The 15,854-nt window shown below is 43.2% G+C and overlaps 3 protein-coding genes across 4 annotated transcripts; 2 read left to right on the top strand and 1 right to left on the bottom strand.

Annotated features, from left to right (window-relative positions):
• Window positions 1-277: 277 nt before the first annotated feature.
• On the top strand, window positions 278-4,856 carry LOC148322679 (7-methylguanosine phosphate-specific 5'-nucleotidase-like). 2 transcript variants are annotated; one of them, XM_088317969.1, is made up of 10 exons: window positions 278-578; window positions 915-1,013; window positions 1,738-1,807; window positions 1,890-1,936; window positions 2,428-2,513; window positions 2,606-2,695; window positions 2,901-3,063; window positions 3,278-3,478; window positions 3,610-3,716; window positions 4,192-4,856. In XM_088317969.1, exons 1-10 carry the CDS (start codon window positions 576-578, stop codon window positions 4,286-4,288), a joined length of 963 nt encoding a protein of 320 aa, XP_088174095.1. In that variant the 5' UTR covers window positions 278-575; the 3' UTR covers window positions 4,289-4,856. The 2 variants fall into 2 exon arrangements, with proteins under 2 accessions (XP_088174095.1, XP_088174096.1); XM_088317970.1 differs by having other exon boundaries at window positions 280-578; window positions 4,311-4,856.
• Window positions 3,830-9,278, bottom strand: LOC148322680 (peptidyl-prolyl cis-trans isomerase FKBP10-like). The gene is made up of 10 exons (XM_088317966.1): window positions 8,905-9,278; window positions 8,256-8,401; window positions 7,907-8,096; window positions 7,688-7,833; window positions 6,628-6,817; window positions 5,979-6,124; window positions 5,665-5,854; window positions 5,331-5,473; window positions 5,032-5,195; window positions 3,830-4,412 (listed from the first exon to the last, which is right to left on the bottom strand). Exons 1-10 carry the CDS (start codon window positions 9,156-9,158, stop codon window positions 4,242-4,244), a joined length of 1,740 nt encoding a protein of 579 aa, XP_088174092.1. The 5' UTR covers window positions 9,159-9,278; the 3' UTR covers window positions 3,830-4,241.
• Window positions 9,279-10,672: 1,394 nt separating this feature from the next.
• Window positions 10,673-15,681, top strand: p3h4 (prolyl 3-hydroxylase family member 4 (inactive)). Its single transcript, XM_088317967.1, has 7 exons — window positions 10,673-11,255; window positions 12,990-13,139; window positions 13,233-13,404; window positions 13,682-13,810; window positions 13,887-14,032; window positions 14,565-14,648; window positions 15,305-15,681. Exons 1-7 carry the CDS (start codon window positions 10,809-10,811, stop codon window positions 15,455-15,457), a joined length of 1,281 nt encoding a protein of 426 aa, XP_088174093.1. The 5' UTR covers window positions 10,673-10,808; the 3' UTR covers window positions 15,458-15,681.
• Window positions 15,682-15,854: the final 173 nt, after the last annotated feature.

Here is a 15,854-nt window from a genome sequence, read left to right on the forward strand (position 1 = left end):
GGGGGTACAAATAGAAGTTAGGACCGCCACTGTTTTCCACAAAAATTGTTGTAAAAATTTAAGTAAACCAACGTTACTCTTACGCTTAACATACACCTCACAAATCAACAAAATTATAGTTTGTGTATATTTTATTTGTTATCTTCCTATGGATTCATCGGAACCTTGGACGTGTTGATTCCTGTAGGAGGGTCGCACATATGGTTGCGCAACTAGCCGTGCTGCCTTCAAAGGTTGCGCACCGGCTCGTGAATCCTACAAACTCGACTCTGTCGTCACACATCTCGTCGAAAGCAACGTTTTCTCAGACAACTTCTGCTTGTTTATAGATCCCTTTACATCAACTCATTTTAATCATGTGACACAACAACTAATTTTATATTCGCTACACTACTATTCGTTATTCCTACAGTAAACTGGTTTGCGAGTCTCCAATATTCCTACATTGTGTAAAACACTCCCGAAGGCAACACGAGTCTACTACCTGTCAGTTGTTCGATAACTCATCCGCCGGGGACAATCACAATTTTCTTTTAAATAAACCGTGTTGTTTGTCGACACACAGTTCTGTGGACATGGTAATTATATGTAAAGTTTTTCACGTGTGTGTTTGTTTTGGCGCCCGCAATGAATGCGACTCTCGTACTCAAGCTAGCTTAGCATCGTAGGATAGCCCCGAGCTAATTGCTGTCGTAAGGCTTAAACACGATTTAACTATTTCGGTTTTGGATCTGGTGGCTATTTTATTGGTTCACATTTATATGAGGAATCGTTAAATCTGCCTCGGTTTATTCTGTGCACTAACATTGTGTTTAATTAGTAGCCAGCTGAGTTGCAGTTCCGCCGAGTTTGTCATTTGTATGGTGACGTGACCTGTTTGTCTCCAATAATGCGAATTTGACTTTGCTCTTCAGATTTGCGAGCTGTCCAATCCCTCTGTGTGCATGAGGGACCCGCAGAGAGTCCACAAGATCCTCCAGGCCATGCTGAAGGCGGGTTCAAACACGTTACAGGTCAGACAGAAGCACGGGACACAACATTAGGTGCACTTGTCACTCCAATCTGATGGCATGCAATACAATCTGACTTCGGTGGTGATGGTATCATCGTAACTACAAAAAGCTGCAAAATACAACAAAATTAATTAATGTATGTTGTTGAATTAATACAAAATGTTTAATAAAGGTGGGCAGCATGCCTGTCTCACAGTTTACAGCTTTGGCCTTTTGAATCTTGGCTTCCTGTGTGCATTTGTGGCAAAAGCATGACTTAGATTCATTGAAGACATGATGGACAACGATTCTGGATATCTTGACCATGAGGGAAATGTGCTGTCCAGTCTTCAATTGCACCGTGCTTCGATTTGTGCAAAAGCAGACTTTAAAAGATTTGTCAAATGCACGTCACTGATGCTATCATAGCATATATATCAAGCAGAGGGCTCAGATGCCGCACATAGTTGAGAATGGGTGAGACCATAGATAATAAAGATATCGGTGCCAAAATTATAGTTTGATACATATTAGGATTTATACTGTGCACAAAATGAAGTATATTTATTATTCAAAGTCACCGTATCAGTATTCATCATTTGTAAAACACTGTACTGGCTAATGGATCACTGTAAATGGTTGCATTCCTTTTGTTCGCATTAGGATTGATGTAGGTGGGTGTACCTAATATTGTGGCCTTTTCGCTGGGTGTTCGCTCATGTGTCTTAACTGTGTTTTCTAATAGGTTATCTCAGACTTTGACATGACTCTCACAAGATTTGCATTTAATGGTAAAAGATGTCCCACGTGTCACAGTGAGTATACATAGGTAAGGAATATATGTAAAAACAAATTTGAATATGTGGGTCACAATTTGCTTTGTTCATATGTGTGCAGATATTCTCGACAACAGCAAGCTAATCTCTCAAGAATGCAAAGGAAAGGTGGGTAGAAAGTTTAGTTCAGATTCACTGATGTCATTTGCTACATGAAGTTGCTTAAAAATATTTCATCATTCGCACTCAGGCTTTGTCACTTTTTTTTTCACTAAGTAATGATACAAGTAACAATGAAGTTCACGTTGTAGTACATTCCGTTGAACAAAGTATTTGTCACCATTCCAACAGTTTAATTTTTTTTTTCAATTGAGTTTTAAATGTTATAGGTCACATTCATGGGGGGAGGAAAAAAATCATATTGGTCTCATTGTTTTACATCACAAAAATCTGGCATTTGAAAAGGGGTGTGTAGACTAAATCACAACATTTTGTTACCTGTCATCAAGTGTTAAAATAAATTCAGCACTGTTAAGAGTAAAATACAAAACTGATGTTATGACTGAGATATATATATTTTTTTGCATCCATTTTTTTCTAACATTCCTAACTGTCATACAAGCGTAAAAGGATGCTAAGCAATGTTCCTTTGGCCTCAGTTGAAGGATCTTTTGAACACGTACTACCCCATTGAGATCGACTCGTCGCGCTCCATCGCAGAGAAGCTGCCGCTCATGGTGGAGTGGTAAGTTGCTCGCTCATCTACAAAATGGCCACCGTCTCCGCCTAGATGCTGAAAACGGGCTCGCATGTCTTCTGTGTGTTTGTGACCAAAAGGTGGACCAAAGCGCACGAGCTGCTGGTGCAGCAGAACATCAGGAAAGACCTGCTGGCAACCGTGGTGCGAGAGTCTGACGCCAAGCTCAGGTCATAAACACGCGCTATTTGCATGTCTTTATCGTTATTATGAATGCATGACGATAAGTGTTTTTGATGAAGGCGTGGTGAGGATCATTTATGCATCGTTGTGTCGCTTACATGAAGCTGTTGATGTCCTTACCGTTATGCAAGTGTAGTTAAGTCGGTTCTAACGACACAAGCTGTGGTAAAATGATGTCTACTGTCATCACAGGGAGGGCTACCAGCTGTTCTTTTCACACCTATACCAGCACAGCATCCCTCTGCTCATCTTCTCGGCCGGCATCGGAGACATCCTGGAGGAGGTCATCCGCCAGGCGGGGGTCTTCCACCCCAATGTCAAGGTCTTCTCCAACTACATGGACTTTGACCACGCTGTGAGTATTTGCTGGAGGATGACGATGATGTCGTCACATTCACTCCAACGCAGACTTCAAAATAGGTCTTGAAAATCTGTATTTTCAATATAGCCAAGTGATGTGATGACGCCACTCGCTTGAGATCGCTCACAGTACCTTAGGACTTGCTTGACACGTGACACTTCCGACTTGAGACTAAATGTCACGTGACTACCTTTCTCCCTCCCACCAGGGGATGCTGAGGGCCTTCAAGGGCGAGCTCATCCACATCTACAACAAACGTGAGGGCGCCTTGCTCAACACGGGTCACTTCCAGGAGCTGCGGGCCCGACCCAACGTGCTCCTGCTGGGAGACTCTCTGGGCGACCTGACCATGGCTGACGGGGTGCACGACATGGAAAATGTCCTCAAGATCGGATTCCTCAACGATAAGGTAACGAGATACGTAAAAAGAAGAAAAAGGCGGCGTCACTCCTTGAAGTGCACACCATCAGCTTTACTGATGCCAGTGTAGGGATTAAAAACGTGTTTTTATTTTATTTTGATGGGGACGTTGTTGTTCAGGTGGAGGAGAGGAAGCAGTCATACTTGGACTCGTACGACATCGTGCTGGTGAAGGACGAGACCTTAGACGTGGCCAACGCCGTGCTGCTCTACCTCACGGGAAACAAGTAACCCGCTTTTGATTTAGGGACACACTGGACAGTCCTAAGTGACTCTTTTTGTTGTTTTTACTAAAGGTTCGCCTGTCTGAATTCTACTTCCTGTTTGTTGACGCATGATACACTTAGTAGCCAACAGGGTGCTGCTTGCAGAAAATGCCAGTCACATTTGTGTGTTTGCTTTTTAAACACCTCTTCTATTCATTCAACTCAATACTGTACAGTCTGTCTGTACTCAAATAAATGTTATTTTGTAAAGTAAGAGCACATTATTGTTTTTATTTTTTTTTAAACTTTATTTCTCTCACAAAATATTCTCTCTGGACTCTTCATTAAGTACATTTCATATAAGAATGATGGGAGATGAGCATGTTCCGCTTCTACCTCACAGTTGGTGTTTGAATCCTGTCTGGGTGGGTTCGTTTTCTAATGTTAGACTGCAAAAGTGGAACTAATGTTGCATCCTTTTGAATATTCCAAATAGTGGCTTGTTGGACATCACAGTGTGCAGATGGCTCGGGCAGGCCTCTCCTTTTACAACTCGTCCCTCCCGTCCGTTTGTAGCGTCACCTCCTTGGTGACGATCTTCCCGTCCTTGTCCAGGTCTTGACTGTTGAACATGTCCTGGATGATGTCATCCGGCGGCATGCCGGGCCTCAGGCGACCGTTGCCACGCTGCACTTGCAGCATGATGAAGTCTGAGAACTGCGGGGAGGAGGGAGTTCACATAAGACTCTGATTTACAGATATGAATACAACAATGTGCAGCATGGTTCAACGAGTATTTACATTATCAAAAGTCTTGAAATATTTGTTGCTTTCAATTTGATTTTTCCTGTAATTGGTTTACATATTTTTTCTCATTCAAATCATGAAATATATGTATTAAATTTGTTCATACTATTATAGTAAATGATAAACTAAAACAATATTAAACAACTTGCCAAATCTATTTAATTACTAGCTGTTAATTATAAATGTGCATGAATGTTTTTATTGGACCAAATTATTCATTTTTGATTTTTTTTAAATAATTTAACCAATTGTAAAGAAAGAAATGTATTGGTAAAACATTTTTACATATTTGTTGAGCATTTTATTGACTTAAATAATTGGTTAATTTTCAATAAAATAATCACAAGTAAAACATTTGAATTTGCATTAATTTTTATTTTGATATTAAGCAATTTTACATAAACCTGTACCTTTTAAACTTGCTATAAATAAATTAGCACGGACACACACACACGTGTCTGTTCTAAAGACAAACTACAGGAATGTTTGCCTGGCCCCTGAATGGGCAAAGGTGACGACGTGGGGTTACCTCTTGCGGGGGCACCTGGCCGTCACCATCCAGGTCCATGGCGGCGAAGAGGGGCTCGGGGACGTCCCCCAGCCACACAAACATGAAGCCGTCGGGGACGCCTTCCTGCAGCTCCACCAGCTCCAGCTGGAAAAACAGCACAGCGCTGCCTGGAACCACACCAGCTATGCACAAACCACCCAAACACAGGACAGATCATTAGGTACACCTCAACCTTCTAATAATCACATTTAGTACTGGAAGTAAGTACACTGGAAATTTTCACTGAGGGTGAAATTATCCAGAATCCTTCTTCCTACCTCCGTTTTCCCCATGACCCCAGTGTGGAGGGACCACCACCTCCCTGACCTCGCCCACGCACATGCCCATCAAACCCTGCTCCAGTCCCAGGATCACCTCGTAGGCTCCTAGCGTCGTGATGGACGGTGAGTCCTGCTGGTCCCTAAGTGCACGCACATGCAAACAGACAATGAAGCTATTCTCCCTTTTAAAATATATTTTTTTAAATGCAAGAAAGTCCACTCTGGGTGTGTGTGGAAACCTTGATGCCATGCAGGTATTCGTGCTGTTGCCACGGAAACGTAAAGAGTAGCAGAGAGTCCATGCAGGGAGTGAACAGCGGGTGGCGCTCACGAGGAGTACAGCAGCGTGCCGTCCATCAGTGAGCAGTTGTAGCGGTATCGCAGCCAGTCGTCCTTCTGGCTCCCAGGCCCGCACTCCTCGGGCCGGCGCAACACTTTCACCTCCACCTCGTCATCAGGGTTGTGAAAGTCCAGCACGTGGATGTGGAAAACCAGCACGGCCGAGCCAGGGATCAGATCACCTGAGACGTTGCGTACAGGGAGGCGTTTTCAAATAGGAAATGAGGGACAGTCTAAAACGTTTTCTTGTTAAAATGCCTAACGTCGCTCAATGTCCCAAAACTAGGCTTTTTGTAGCAAACTTACCGATGCCATCTCCGCCGTACGCCAGGTGAGGCGGCACCACCACTTTCCTCTTTTCACCCATGCACAGACCCTGCAAGGCTTGGTCTATGCCAGTGATGACGTAGCCTCGGCCGACGTATGTGTTGTATGTGCTGTTCCTCTGGTAGCTGACACACATAAACGGGCATGCCCTTTACGTATAACGCATTATACAAGTATACATCAGTTGCATGACTCCATATTTTTTTCAAGTAAACTGTAGGTATTGTAAGATTTTTTTTTTTAAGTAGACTATAAAGTGATGCAAGTCGAGTCTAAATCAATTAATCAATTACATAATTGATTATCCGGTAAAACATTTCTTCACGCATGTAGCATAGTACAGGCATATGTCGTACTGCCACAAGTGTGACAACACAGTCTCATAAAGGCAATGAGGTGTCACAATGTTGTATTATGGATAAAAGTCTCATTAATTTGACACTTTGAATTTTAACATGGAGCTTCACCTTATGCAGTACTATCGTAGTGGACTTCACGCTCTAAACATTATAGCTGAGGAGTTAAAGTAGACAAATGGACTCGTTTGTGCAACCCCTAGTAGACAATATAGTCACTCTTCTTTTCATGCCACCAGATTCACGGTTAAACATGGAAGTTGAGAGTTCACCTGGAGTCGAAGGCGGTGCCGTCCTGGAAGGTGCCGTTGTAGTGGTAGCGGATGAAGTCCCCCACAGCGCTCCGCCGCTCGCAGCCTTCTGGGACCTCCAGGACCTCAACCGCGACATCATCTTTGGGGTTGAACACGTCCACCATCAGGACCTCAAAGACCAGTGTGGCTTGAGGGGGCACCGCACTTCCTGTTGGGGGTCACGCCATGTTTTGAAGATGCGAGCTTAGATGCATTTTTTAAAAACGTAAAAAAAATAATCATTTAAATGATTAAGACCAATATAATATCAATCCATTTTTCATTTGGAGGTGGCATTTCATATTAAAAAAGCAACGCAAAATGTTTCATAAAATTGATAACAAATAGCAATCCCCAACCCATATACAATTGTAAAAAAATTAAAGAATATTTATTATGATCAATACAATCACATATATAATATTCAACCGTTTAGAATAACAATATATTTTAATGTGTGAAAGTAAAGTGTAATTTGTCAATACAATATATAAAGTTATGACACAATGAAATATATAAACATGTATATATATTATTATTATTATATATATTTAGTAATAATTATTTGGGAATTTCAAAATGACAAATTTGTCCAAAAACATTATTGCATTATAATAAGATGCAGTTAAAAAATATAGGATGATAAAACAAATACGTGATTTTTTTTAAAATAATGTAAACAGGCTTACATGATTAAGGATCCACCCGCCTCAAAAGTAAAAATGAACAAGTAATATCGTAAAATATGGATTCAACTTAAACAACGACCATCCACAAAATGATACTTTTCTAATTAGACAATATTTAATCCATTTTATCATGGCATCCATGCGTGACTCATCATCAAAACATTCCAGGTTATCGTGTGTCAAAAAATGTAAATGGGAATAATATTCCCTTTATTAGTCCCACAATGGGGAAATTCGAGATTCGAACCCAGGCCTCCTGGGGAGACTGGGTCCTGAACGCGGCGCCTTAGACCACTCGGCCATCCTGCACACTAACACGGGGAGGTAACAAAATAGCGACCTTGCCATACCGTGTCCTTTCTCTCCATAAGCCAAGAACGGCGGGACAATGATGATGCGCCTTTCAGAGACGCACATTCCCAGCAAGGCTTCCTCCATGCCTTCGATCAAGTCACCTTTCCCCAAGTACGTGTCGTAGGTTGCGTTCTTAGTGTGGCTGAAACACAGACAAGTCTGCGTTGTGGTACAAAAAAAACCCCCACAAAGACAACAGAATCACACACACTCACCTGGACAGAAAGGTCTGCCCGGAGAGCAGGGTGCCATTGTAGTGATAGCGTACAAAGTCAGAGGAGGCGGCGGCGCGTACGCATCGCTCGGGTTTGCTGAGTGTGCGGATTTGGACTTTGTCCTCTGGGTTCCAAATGTCCAGCAGCAGCACGTCGTACACCAAGACGGCGTCTGGTGGGATCACGCCGCCTGTGGGATACACATTTGAAAAAGACAAAGTACTGACACTAAAGTGCAGAGTAGAAAATATATATTTTAAATGTGGTACAGTAGAGGTATCAGAAATACTTTATGTACAGGAACAAAGTATTTGTACTTGGTTACGTCCCACCACTGCACGAGCGTTACCTGTTCCCACACTCCCGTAGGCCAGGTGCGGCGGGACGGTGATCCGACGGCGCTCGTTGACACAGGTGCCCAGTAGACCGCGGTCCATTCCGTGGATGAGGCTGCCCACTCCTACCTGACTGATGAAGGCCTTACCTCGGGCATGACTGCACACAAGCACAAAAGATGGATGTGGAAGAAAAAGAAGCTTCTACTTTTACTATGATGCCACCATGCGTCTAACACATAGGTCATGTTGGAGTATAAAGAGAACGGGCTTAATTTGGGAGCTAAATGTGCTAAATGTTTTACGCAAAAATAATGATTGGATTTTTAATTTTTTTTTTTTTAAATAAAAGGCTGCGTTTTCATACAGAATCAATAGGTTGTATTATTTATCTTTTTTTTTTATCTTTATCTAAACGGGCGGAACGGTGACCGACTGGTTAGCACGATGGCGTCACAGTGCAGAGGTCGTGTGATTTGGTCTTCCTGTGTGGCGTTTGCATGTTCTCCCCGTGCCTGTGTGGGTTTTCTCCTGGTAGTCCGGTTTCCTCCGTTCCCAAAACATGCATAGTAAACGCTTAAACTTGCGTCACCCGAGCGCGCACGCGCAATTCACACCGGTTAAACTCAAACTAATCAAACGTGACGTAAAAGAAAAGTGCACCTGGAGTCGAACATGGTTCCGTTTGACTGGAAGGTTCCGTTGAAGTGGTACCGAACGAAGTCCTCCGTTTGGACCTCGCGGGGGCAACGTTTGGGCATGTGGTAGCGGTCCACTTCGACGTCCAGCGGCGGAGGCTGTTCGGCGTGACATTTCACGGCGACGACGTGGAGGAAAAGTAGCAGAGAAAACATTCCCACTTTGGGGACTGAGGAGGAAGCCCAGTCTGCCGATGCAGAACCGAACCAGTAGTACATCTTTGTAATGCAAACCGGGATGAAAAAAGGTAGTTCCGATGACGAGTTTCAAAATAACATATAAAGTGTCAAACTTTGACAGCGTTCAGCTGTACCGTGTGTGAAATAACAACAAAAAAGATCAGATCAACTGATCTGATTGCATTCACCTAACATATAGATTAAAGCACACGAAATTGAATGTTACCAGGTTGTTTCTCATCGACTGAGCTAGCAACGCTTTTATTTTGAAGGACGCAAACTTAGTGTCCGTTCTACGTCCTGTCAGTCATGTCAAACTTCACTAATCTTCGTCGTGGCTGCTGGAGAAGATAGAAGGGGGAGAGGGGAATGGCCCTTAAAGGAATTGTGCAAACGTGTAACTCCTCCTGGGCCAGACAAGAGCGCAAAAAAATAAAAATAAAAGATAAGAATGTGATGACGTCATCGACCAGAAGCAACAACTCCGTTTATCCACATCTGACAAAATTGTCCCTTTGTTGTCTGTTGGTTGACGTCAAATATGAGCAAAAAAGTCATGTTGCATTGAATGTCTTTTTTTTTAATAAATAATTAAATTTGCAAGAATTTTGGTCTCGTATCATATTATTGCAATGTGGCAGGAAGTTAACACGCACATGCAGATGTTACTATTATTTACCAGGAACACTCATAAACTGCAATAAATTTTCAATATTGATATTTGAGGAAATGACGCTGTTTAAATATTCTGTTTCAGTTCATGGGGGTTTAATGCGTCCTGCGGGCATGCTTTTCAAGTGCATGTCAAATCAATGTAATTTTGCAAAATAAATGGTATTGTGTCATTGGGGGCGGGGCATCAAATTCTACAAACCATAAGCGACCAGTCGCTTCAATTTTTTCCCCCAACCTTTAAATAACGTTTGCAAATGAATTTCTGATTCCACTTGCCTCAACTTGTCAGATTGGTTGGAATGGAGGTAGAATGTGAACACACACAGGCTGAACATGTTATTTTGTTGAGATTATCCACTCGTATTTTGAAAATGTAATATTGAAATTTCTGAGAAATGTAACCACCTATAATATATTCCGGTTTATTTAATTAACAATGCGTATTAGATTATTCTTTGTTATATTCTGAAATTAATATATTCGTTTTATTATGCAGTTAAATAAAGTTTGCTACGGCATTTCGCCCTCCACAGGTCTCAACATGTCAGTTGGGTTGGACTACAGAAATCATCTACCCGCAAACTGTTTTAAATCTTGAATATTTTAGCGATATTTTTTTTCATGCCAGATTTCTGTTAATTTGACAAATTCCAGCCATGAAAAACTACTTGGTCAAGCTAACGGCACAAAAAACGGAAATGAGTACCTGTCTAAAATATAATTTTCACAAATTTGCTATTTATGTTCACGTTCAACTATCATGGTATTACAACTATCCAGTAAAAACAATATGTATCAAAATCAACATTTGGTGTACCTGAATCAAATTACGGCACGGGTTTTGGGGTAATTATAAGGCGGGCTAGCATTTATTTTGAAGGCTTCAACCGGAAGCCGTTGTATTCGGGGCTCAAGCTCGACGCGTCTCTCGCTGCCTACGTGCAACCAGTCAACAAGTTTCCAGCCACCACTTTTCCGCGACCCCGTCCCGGGAGCGAGAGACGGCGGGCGACGATGCTCCCTCGCGGCGTGGCCACGGCGTTTGCTATCCTGTCCTCGGTCCTCCTCTCGGCTCGGGCCCAGTACGAGAAGTACAGCTTCCGAAGCTTTCCCGCCGGCGAGCTGATGCCCCTTGGCTCCACGTTCGACTACGCGATGCAGCAGTACACCGCACGAAACTGGGCCGAGAGCGTCAAGTACCTGGAGCACAGCCTGCGGCTCCATCGCCTGCTGCGGGACAGCGAAGCGTTCTGCGGTCGCAACTGCAGCGCCGTGAGCCGGGGAGACGACGGGGACGACGTTCACCTCCGGGTCGTTCGACACATCCTCTTGAGGGCGGCGTGCCTGAAGAGGTGCAAGGCCGACCTGCCCGTGTTTAAACTGGCGTACCCAGGCAGAGATCTCCTGGACAGCTTCGAGAAAAGGACGCCTTATCGGTACATACAGTACGCCTACTTCCAGGTGAGAACACATTGCAGGACAAAAGTTGTGCTAGAAAAATTCCAGCCAGCTTTCGGTGCGACCTCCTACCAGGCAATTAGTTGAGTTTGTGCCACGTCCCCCCCAAAACAATCCTCCACTGTCCTCCTGCTCCTCTGGTGGGCTGATGTGGCAAACTCCACCCGCCACAACATTAGCTACACCTGCAGTGAAAAACCATAAAGAAAGCCACTCAATAAAAATGCCACACAATATACATGCACGGGTTAATGACCATCTAGTGGAAGAGCATTTAATTGTTCTGCTTGTCAGTATATGTTGCTGGCATTGATAGATAAAGAAAACCAATCATTTCTTTTAACCGATATCAGAGTTAACTTGGATAATTTTCTGCATCACAATCCCGTGTCGGGGCTTCATTTAATCACTGATTTAAAAGTGTGCCAATTAAAGACTTTAAAGTTACAAGTAAGGATCACATCACTTGGGTCATCTTTGTTTTTGTGTGTTGTGAGCGAACTTCAGATACGCTGTCGCATGAGTGACGTGGGGGAAAAAAACCCATAACCATTGCAGTACTGTAAATCAGTACTGTATTAGCCTCATCCAAAGTCGCCAAAGCAGGTTATAGAAAGAATAGAAATAGAAATCCCTTTATTGTCATTGTACTCAAGTGTGCAACGAGATTAGAGGGCTCCCCTCTCCAGTGCAATACAACAATAATACAGACAAATATATAAATTAGATAAATAAAGAAGACAGTGCAATGGAATTCAGTACTGAATAGGGCATATAGAAACACATCACAATGCTGTTTTGCGAGGTTAGGGTGGTCTCGTGTGTGTGTGAGAGTTCAGTATGGAGATGGCTCTCGGAAAGAAACTGTTTCTCAGTCTATTGGTCCTTGATTTGATGCATCTGTAGCGCCTGCCAGAGGGCAACAGGTCGAACAGGTGTGAGTTTGGGTGGGTATTGTCATTGACGATGTTGAGAGCCCTTCTGAGGCACCGGGCGGTGTAGATGTCCGACAGTGGGGGGAGAGGGCAGCCAATAATCCTTTGCGCTGTTTTGACTGTCCTCTGGAGCCTCACTCTGTCCGCCTCAGTGCAGCCGCTGTACCAGGTGGAGACACAGTACGTCAGCAGGCTCTCGATGGACGAGTGGTAGAAGGCCAGCAGCAGCTTCCTGTCCAGGTTGAATTTCCTGAGGACTCTCAGGAAGTGCAGACGTTGGCGGACCTTCTTTACCACTGCTGTGGTGTTGTGACTCCAAGAAAGGTCATCGGAGATCTGTACTCCCAGGAACTTGAACGTGTGGACCCTCTCCACACACACGCCTTCGATGCAGAGGGGGGGCGGCAGCGTCTTGTTCCTCCTGAAGTCGACGACAATCTCCTTTGTTTTAGCAGAGTTAAGGTGCAGTCTGTTGTCCTTGCACCAAGTTGTCAGTCTCTTTACCTCCTCTCTGTAGGCTGTCTCGTCACCTTCCGAGATCAGACCGACCACTGTCGTGTCGTCAGCAAACTTGACGATGGTGTTGTTGCCGTGGGCCGGGCTGCAGTCGTAGGTGTAGAGGGCGTACAGGATTATGGCACCTTACAGAGCTCAAAGAGGCCAAAATATTAGGAACAGCAATTTAACAGTGTTAAATGAATACCTCTGACTAGCTAAGAAATGGCCGGTACATATGCTGTGGTGTGATTGCACTGAGGTGCAGAACGGCAGCAATGTTTATTATATTTGACGCCTCCCACAGCTGAACAACTTAGCAAAGGCGGTATCGGCGGCCCACACCTACCTGAAGAAAACCCCCAAAGATCCCCAGCTTAGCAAGAACATGAACTACTACAAGACACTGGTGGACGTGGGGGCCTATCTCATCGACCACGAGGAGCAGCCATACGAGGTTTCGCCACATATGTCATAATTCCTATTATAGAGTCATGAAAATAGAGCCCTAAAGTGTCAGTTGTTTAAAAGTTGCGTGTATTGTGTTCAGAGTGTGTTCTTGAAGAGCGTGAAGCTGTACAACAGTGGCGACTTCAGCGGCAGCGCTCGCCAAATGGAGCAGGCCGTCACCTCCTATTTGGACATGTACGCCACTTGCGTGGCCGCCTGCGATGGATCCTACGAGATCCTCGAGTTCAAGGACTTCTATCCAACGCTGGCTGGTGGGTGCACACACACCACAATGTGATCCGACTAAACTTCCTGAAATGTGAAAATAAGTATGCCTTGTGAATTTGACCCAGCGTCAACTCTCTGTGGCGGTTGGTCCATAGAAGGCTCTTGAGCGCTGCTCCATCACTGACAGTGGTCACCACATTACTTTCCTTGAAGACAGGGAGGAAAAGAAAAAAATATATATGTTGTGGTAAATAACTAACGAGTCTACAGTGCACTAAACTTGTGTTGATTATTTGGCGATTGGTTGTTATTTGTGTTCAGATCTGTACTTGGAGGCACTGCGATGTAAGGTGAACTGTGAGCAGCAGTTAACCCCCAGCGTGGGGGGCTTCTTTGTGGACAAGTTTGTGGCCACCATGTACCACTACCTCCAGTTTTCATATTATAAACGTAATAATCCTCTCTCTCTTGAGTTTATAATACAAAACTAAAAATGGACTCATACTATTCTCCATCTCCCCTCCAGTAAACGACGTGAAGATCGCCGCCCCGTGTGCCGCCAGCCACATGCTGTTCGACCCCGACGACCAGGTGATGCGTCAGAACGTGGAGTACTATCGCTTCTACCGGGAACAGTGGGGCCTTGCCGACACCGACTTTGAGCCCCGGCCCGTAAGTCCTGAAAGCTTGGGTGTCAGCACGCTAATTAGAGAGCTGTGCTCCTTTAGGCAGCTGCAAATTCATATAAAAAGCATGCACAGCACATTTTATTGAGATTGTCAAACCAGCTGTAAAGAAAATGCAAAATTTGTCGCTTGCCGTCATAAAAATAAAAAACACATTTGGTTGACGTTGGTGTCTTTTGTCTTCCCATGAATGAGGCCTTTATTACTACAATTTTTATAATTTAGTTAATTAGAAGAAAAGTGGATAAGTGTTTTCTCCACCTCCCTTTTTTTTTTCCAATTTTTTTTACACTCAATAATAGCTTGCAAAGGTGAATGGTTATTCATTTGTCCATATTAGTCCTTAAAATACAATGATCATTATTTTTATCTGTTGTATTGTTTTTGAATATTTTCTTAAAAAAAATATATATTTATAAATGTATTTATTTTTATTTATTTATTTTTAGAGTACTCTTGTTGTTCTAAAGGAAATTTTGGATCGTCTAATTATTTGATCAATTTGTCTCTCTCTGCAGGAGGCTTCCAATTACTTCAACCAGACCATCAAGCAGAAGGAGATGCTGCAGTTTGCTATCAACTACCTTCAAACAGAGGACGAGGTACGTGTATACAGCACATGAACGATAATCCTCTTTTGGGATGAAACACGATTTTTTTTTTTTTTTCTAAGACTGTTGGGACAGTCCCAATGTGGACATTTTTCAGCTTTAAAGCGCCTCATTGTCACGGCATGCAGAAAGCCCCACAACAACCCGGTTAATTAATTTTTCAATTTTATTCATGCAAACAACTCAGATCAACACTCAGCAAAATTACTTTTAAATATGTTTTCAACTTTAAATTAAACACATACTTTCCTCATCTTAGTGCTCACTGTAGGTTGATTGCAACAACAGTCTTTCCATCTGCAGAAGTGACAAGTTGTAAGCTGACGCCAGCTGAAACCAAAATAGGAAAAAAAGCATTTCTCCTACCAAATTTCATCCTGGTTTAAGGAGCACTTGTGCAGTGACGCCTATAAAATGACGCATTATATAAAAACGTGCTAAGTGGCCTGGACGGGCCGGATGTGGGGGTTGGAAAGTGGCGGCGGCGTGTGGTATGTGGTCAGGAGGTGTGGACAGCAGGATGCCATAACTGTCCATATCTCAACACAGAGAAGGTCCTCAATTCCAGGCTGACACTTTGACAGAGAGGAAAGCACAATAAGAATAGAAAAATGTTTCCTTACTGTCCGCTGCAATTTTTTTTTAAGGGTGAGGTGAGTCCGGAAGCCGAAGCCGCCTCCCAGCGGTCCATGCGTCCCGACGCAGAGTTTGAGGGGGTGGGCGACTACGAGGAGTCACTCCTGTCCGAGTGGTGGCAGGAACCCAAAACCAAGTGGGACACGGGCGAGGTGGCTGAGTGAACTTTGACCCTGAAAAAGAAAGGAGGAACTCATCATGTTGATCGAGATCAAAGATTGACATGTTCGCTCTTTGGCTGTCATCAGCCTTTATTAAAATATTTTTTTTTCTACTTACGTCTTTGTCACATCTTCACAGGTTGAATTGGAACAAAAACGGCCAATGAAGTCCATTTTTTTGTGTACCAAAAATTGTCTCAATATTAAAATAAGATCATGTTTTTCTATTTGATTGTTCAATGTTCATTCTCTGTAATTTATTGCTTGTTATGTCTGATAAGAAAAAAAGACCTTATATTTTCTCCACTGACATTTTCCTCTTTCATTTTATATAAATATTTTAAAGTTAAAAAACATATTTTTATATTACATTATTTTTAAAAATATTTAGGATATTCAT

This window comes from Idiotropiscis lumnitzeri, chromosome 15 (assembly GCF_059441095.1).
Source record: "Idiotropiscis lumnitzeri isolate Australia: NSW breed Sydney's pygmy pipehorse chromosome 15, RoL_Ilum_1.0, whole genome shotgun sequence".
NCBI lineage: Eukaryota > Metazoa > Chordata > Actinopteri > Syngnathiformes > Syngnathidae > Idiotropiscis > Idiotropiscis lumnitzeri.

What these genes read in the sequence shown, in the direction of transcription:
- LOC148322680 (XM_088317966.1), bottom strand. Translation starts at nt 9,158, where the DNA reads ATGTACTACTGGTTCGGTTCTGCATCGGCAGACTGGGCTTCCTCCTCA. An exon ending in CTACGGGAGTGTGGGAACAG is followed by an intron (nt 8,097 to 8,255) that starts GTAACGCTCGTG and finishes TGTATCCCACAG; the next exon opens with GCGGCGTGATCCCACCAGAC. An exon ending in GGCACGCTGCTGTACTCCTC is followed by an intron (nt 5,474 to 5,664) that starts GTGAGCGCCACC and finishes GCGTGCACTTAG; the next exon opens with GGACCAGCAGGACTCACCGT.
- p3h4 (XM_088317967.1), top strand. Translation starts at nt 10,809, where the DNA reads ATGCTCCCTCGCGGCGTGGCCACGGCGTTTGCTATCCTGTCCTCGGTC. An exon ending in ACGAGGAGCAGCCATACGAG is followed by an intron (nt 13,140 to 13,232) that starts GTTTCGCCACAT and finishes TATTGTGTTCAG; the next exon opens with AGTGTGTTCTTGAAGAGCGT. An exon ending in ACCTTCAAACAGAGGACGAG is followed by an intron (nt 14,649 to 15,304) that starts GTACGTGTATAC and finishes TTTTTTTTTAAG; the next exon opens with GGTGAGGTGAGTCCGGAAGC.
- LOC148322679 (XM_088317969.1), top strand. An exon ending in CGGGTTCAAACACGTTACAG is followed by an intron (nt 1,014 to 1,737) that starts GTCAGACAGAAG and finishes GTTTTCTAATAG; the next exon opens with GTTATCTCAGACTTTGACAT. An exon ending in GAGTCTGACGCCAAGCTCAG is followed by an intron (nt 2,696 to 2,900) that starts GTCATAAACACG and finishes CTGTCATCACAG; the next exon opens with GGAGGGCTACCAGCTGTTCT.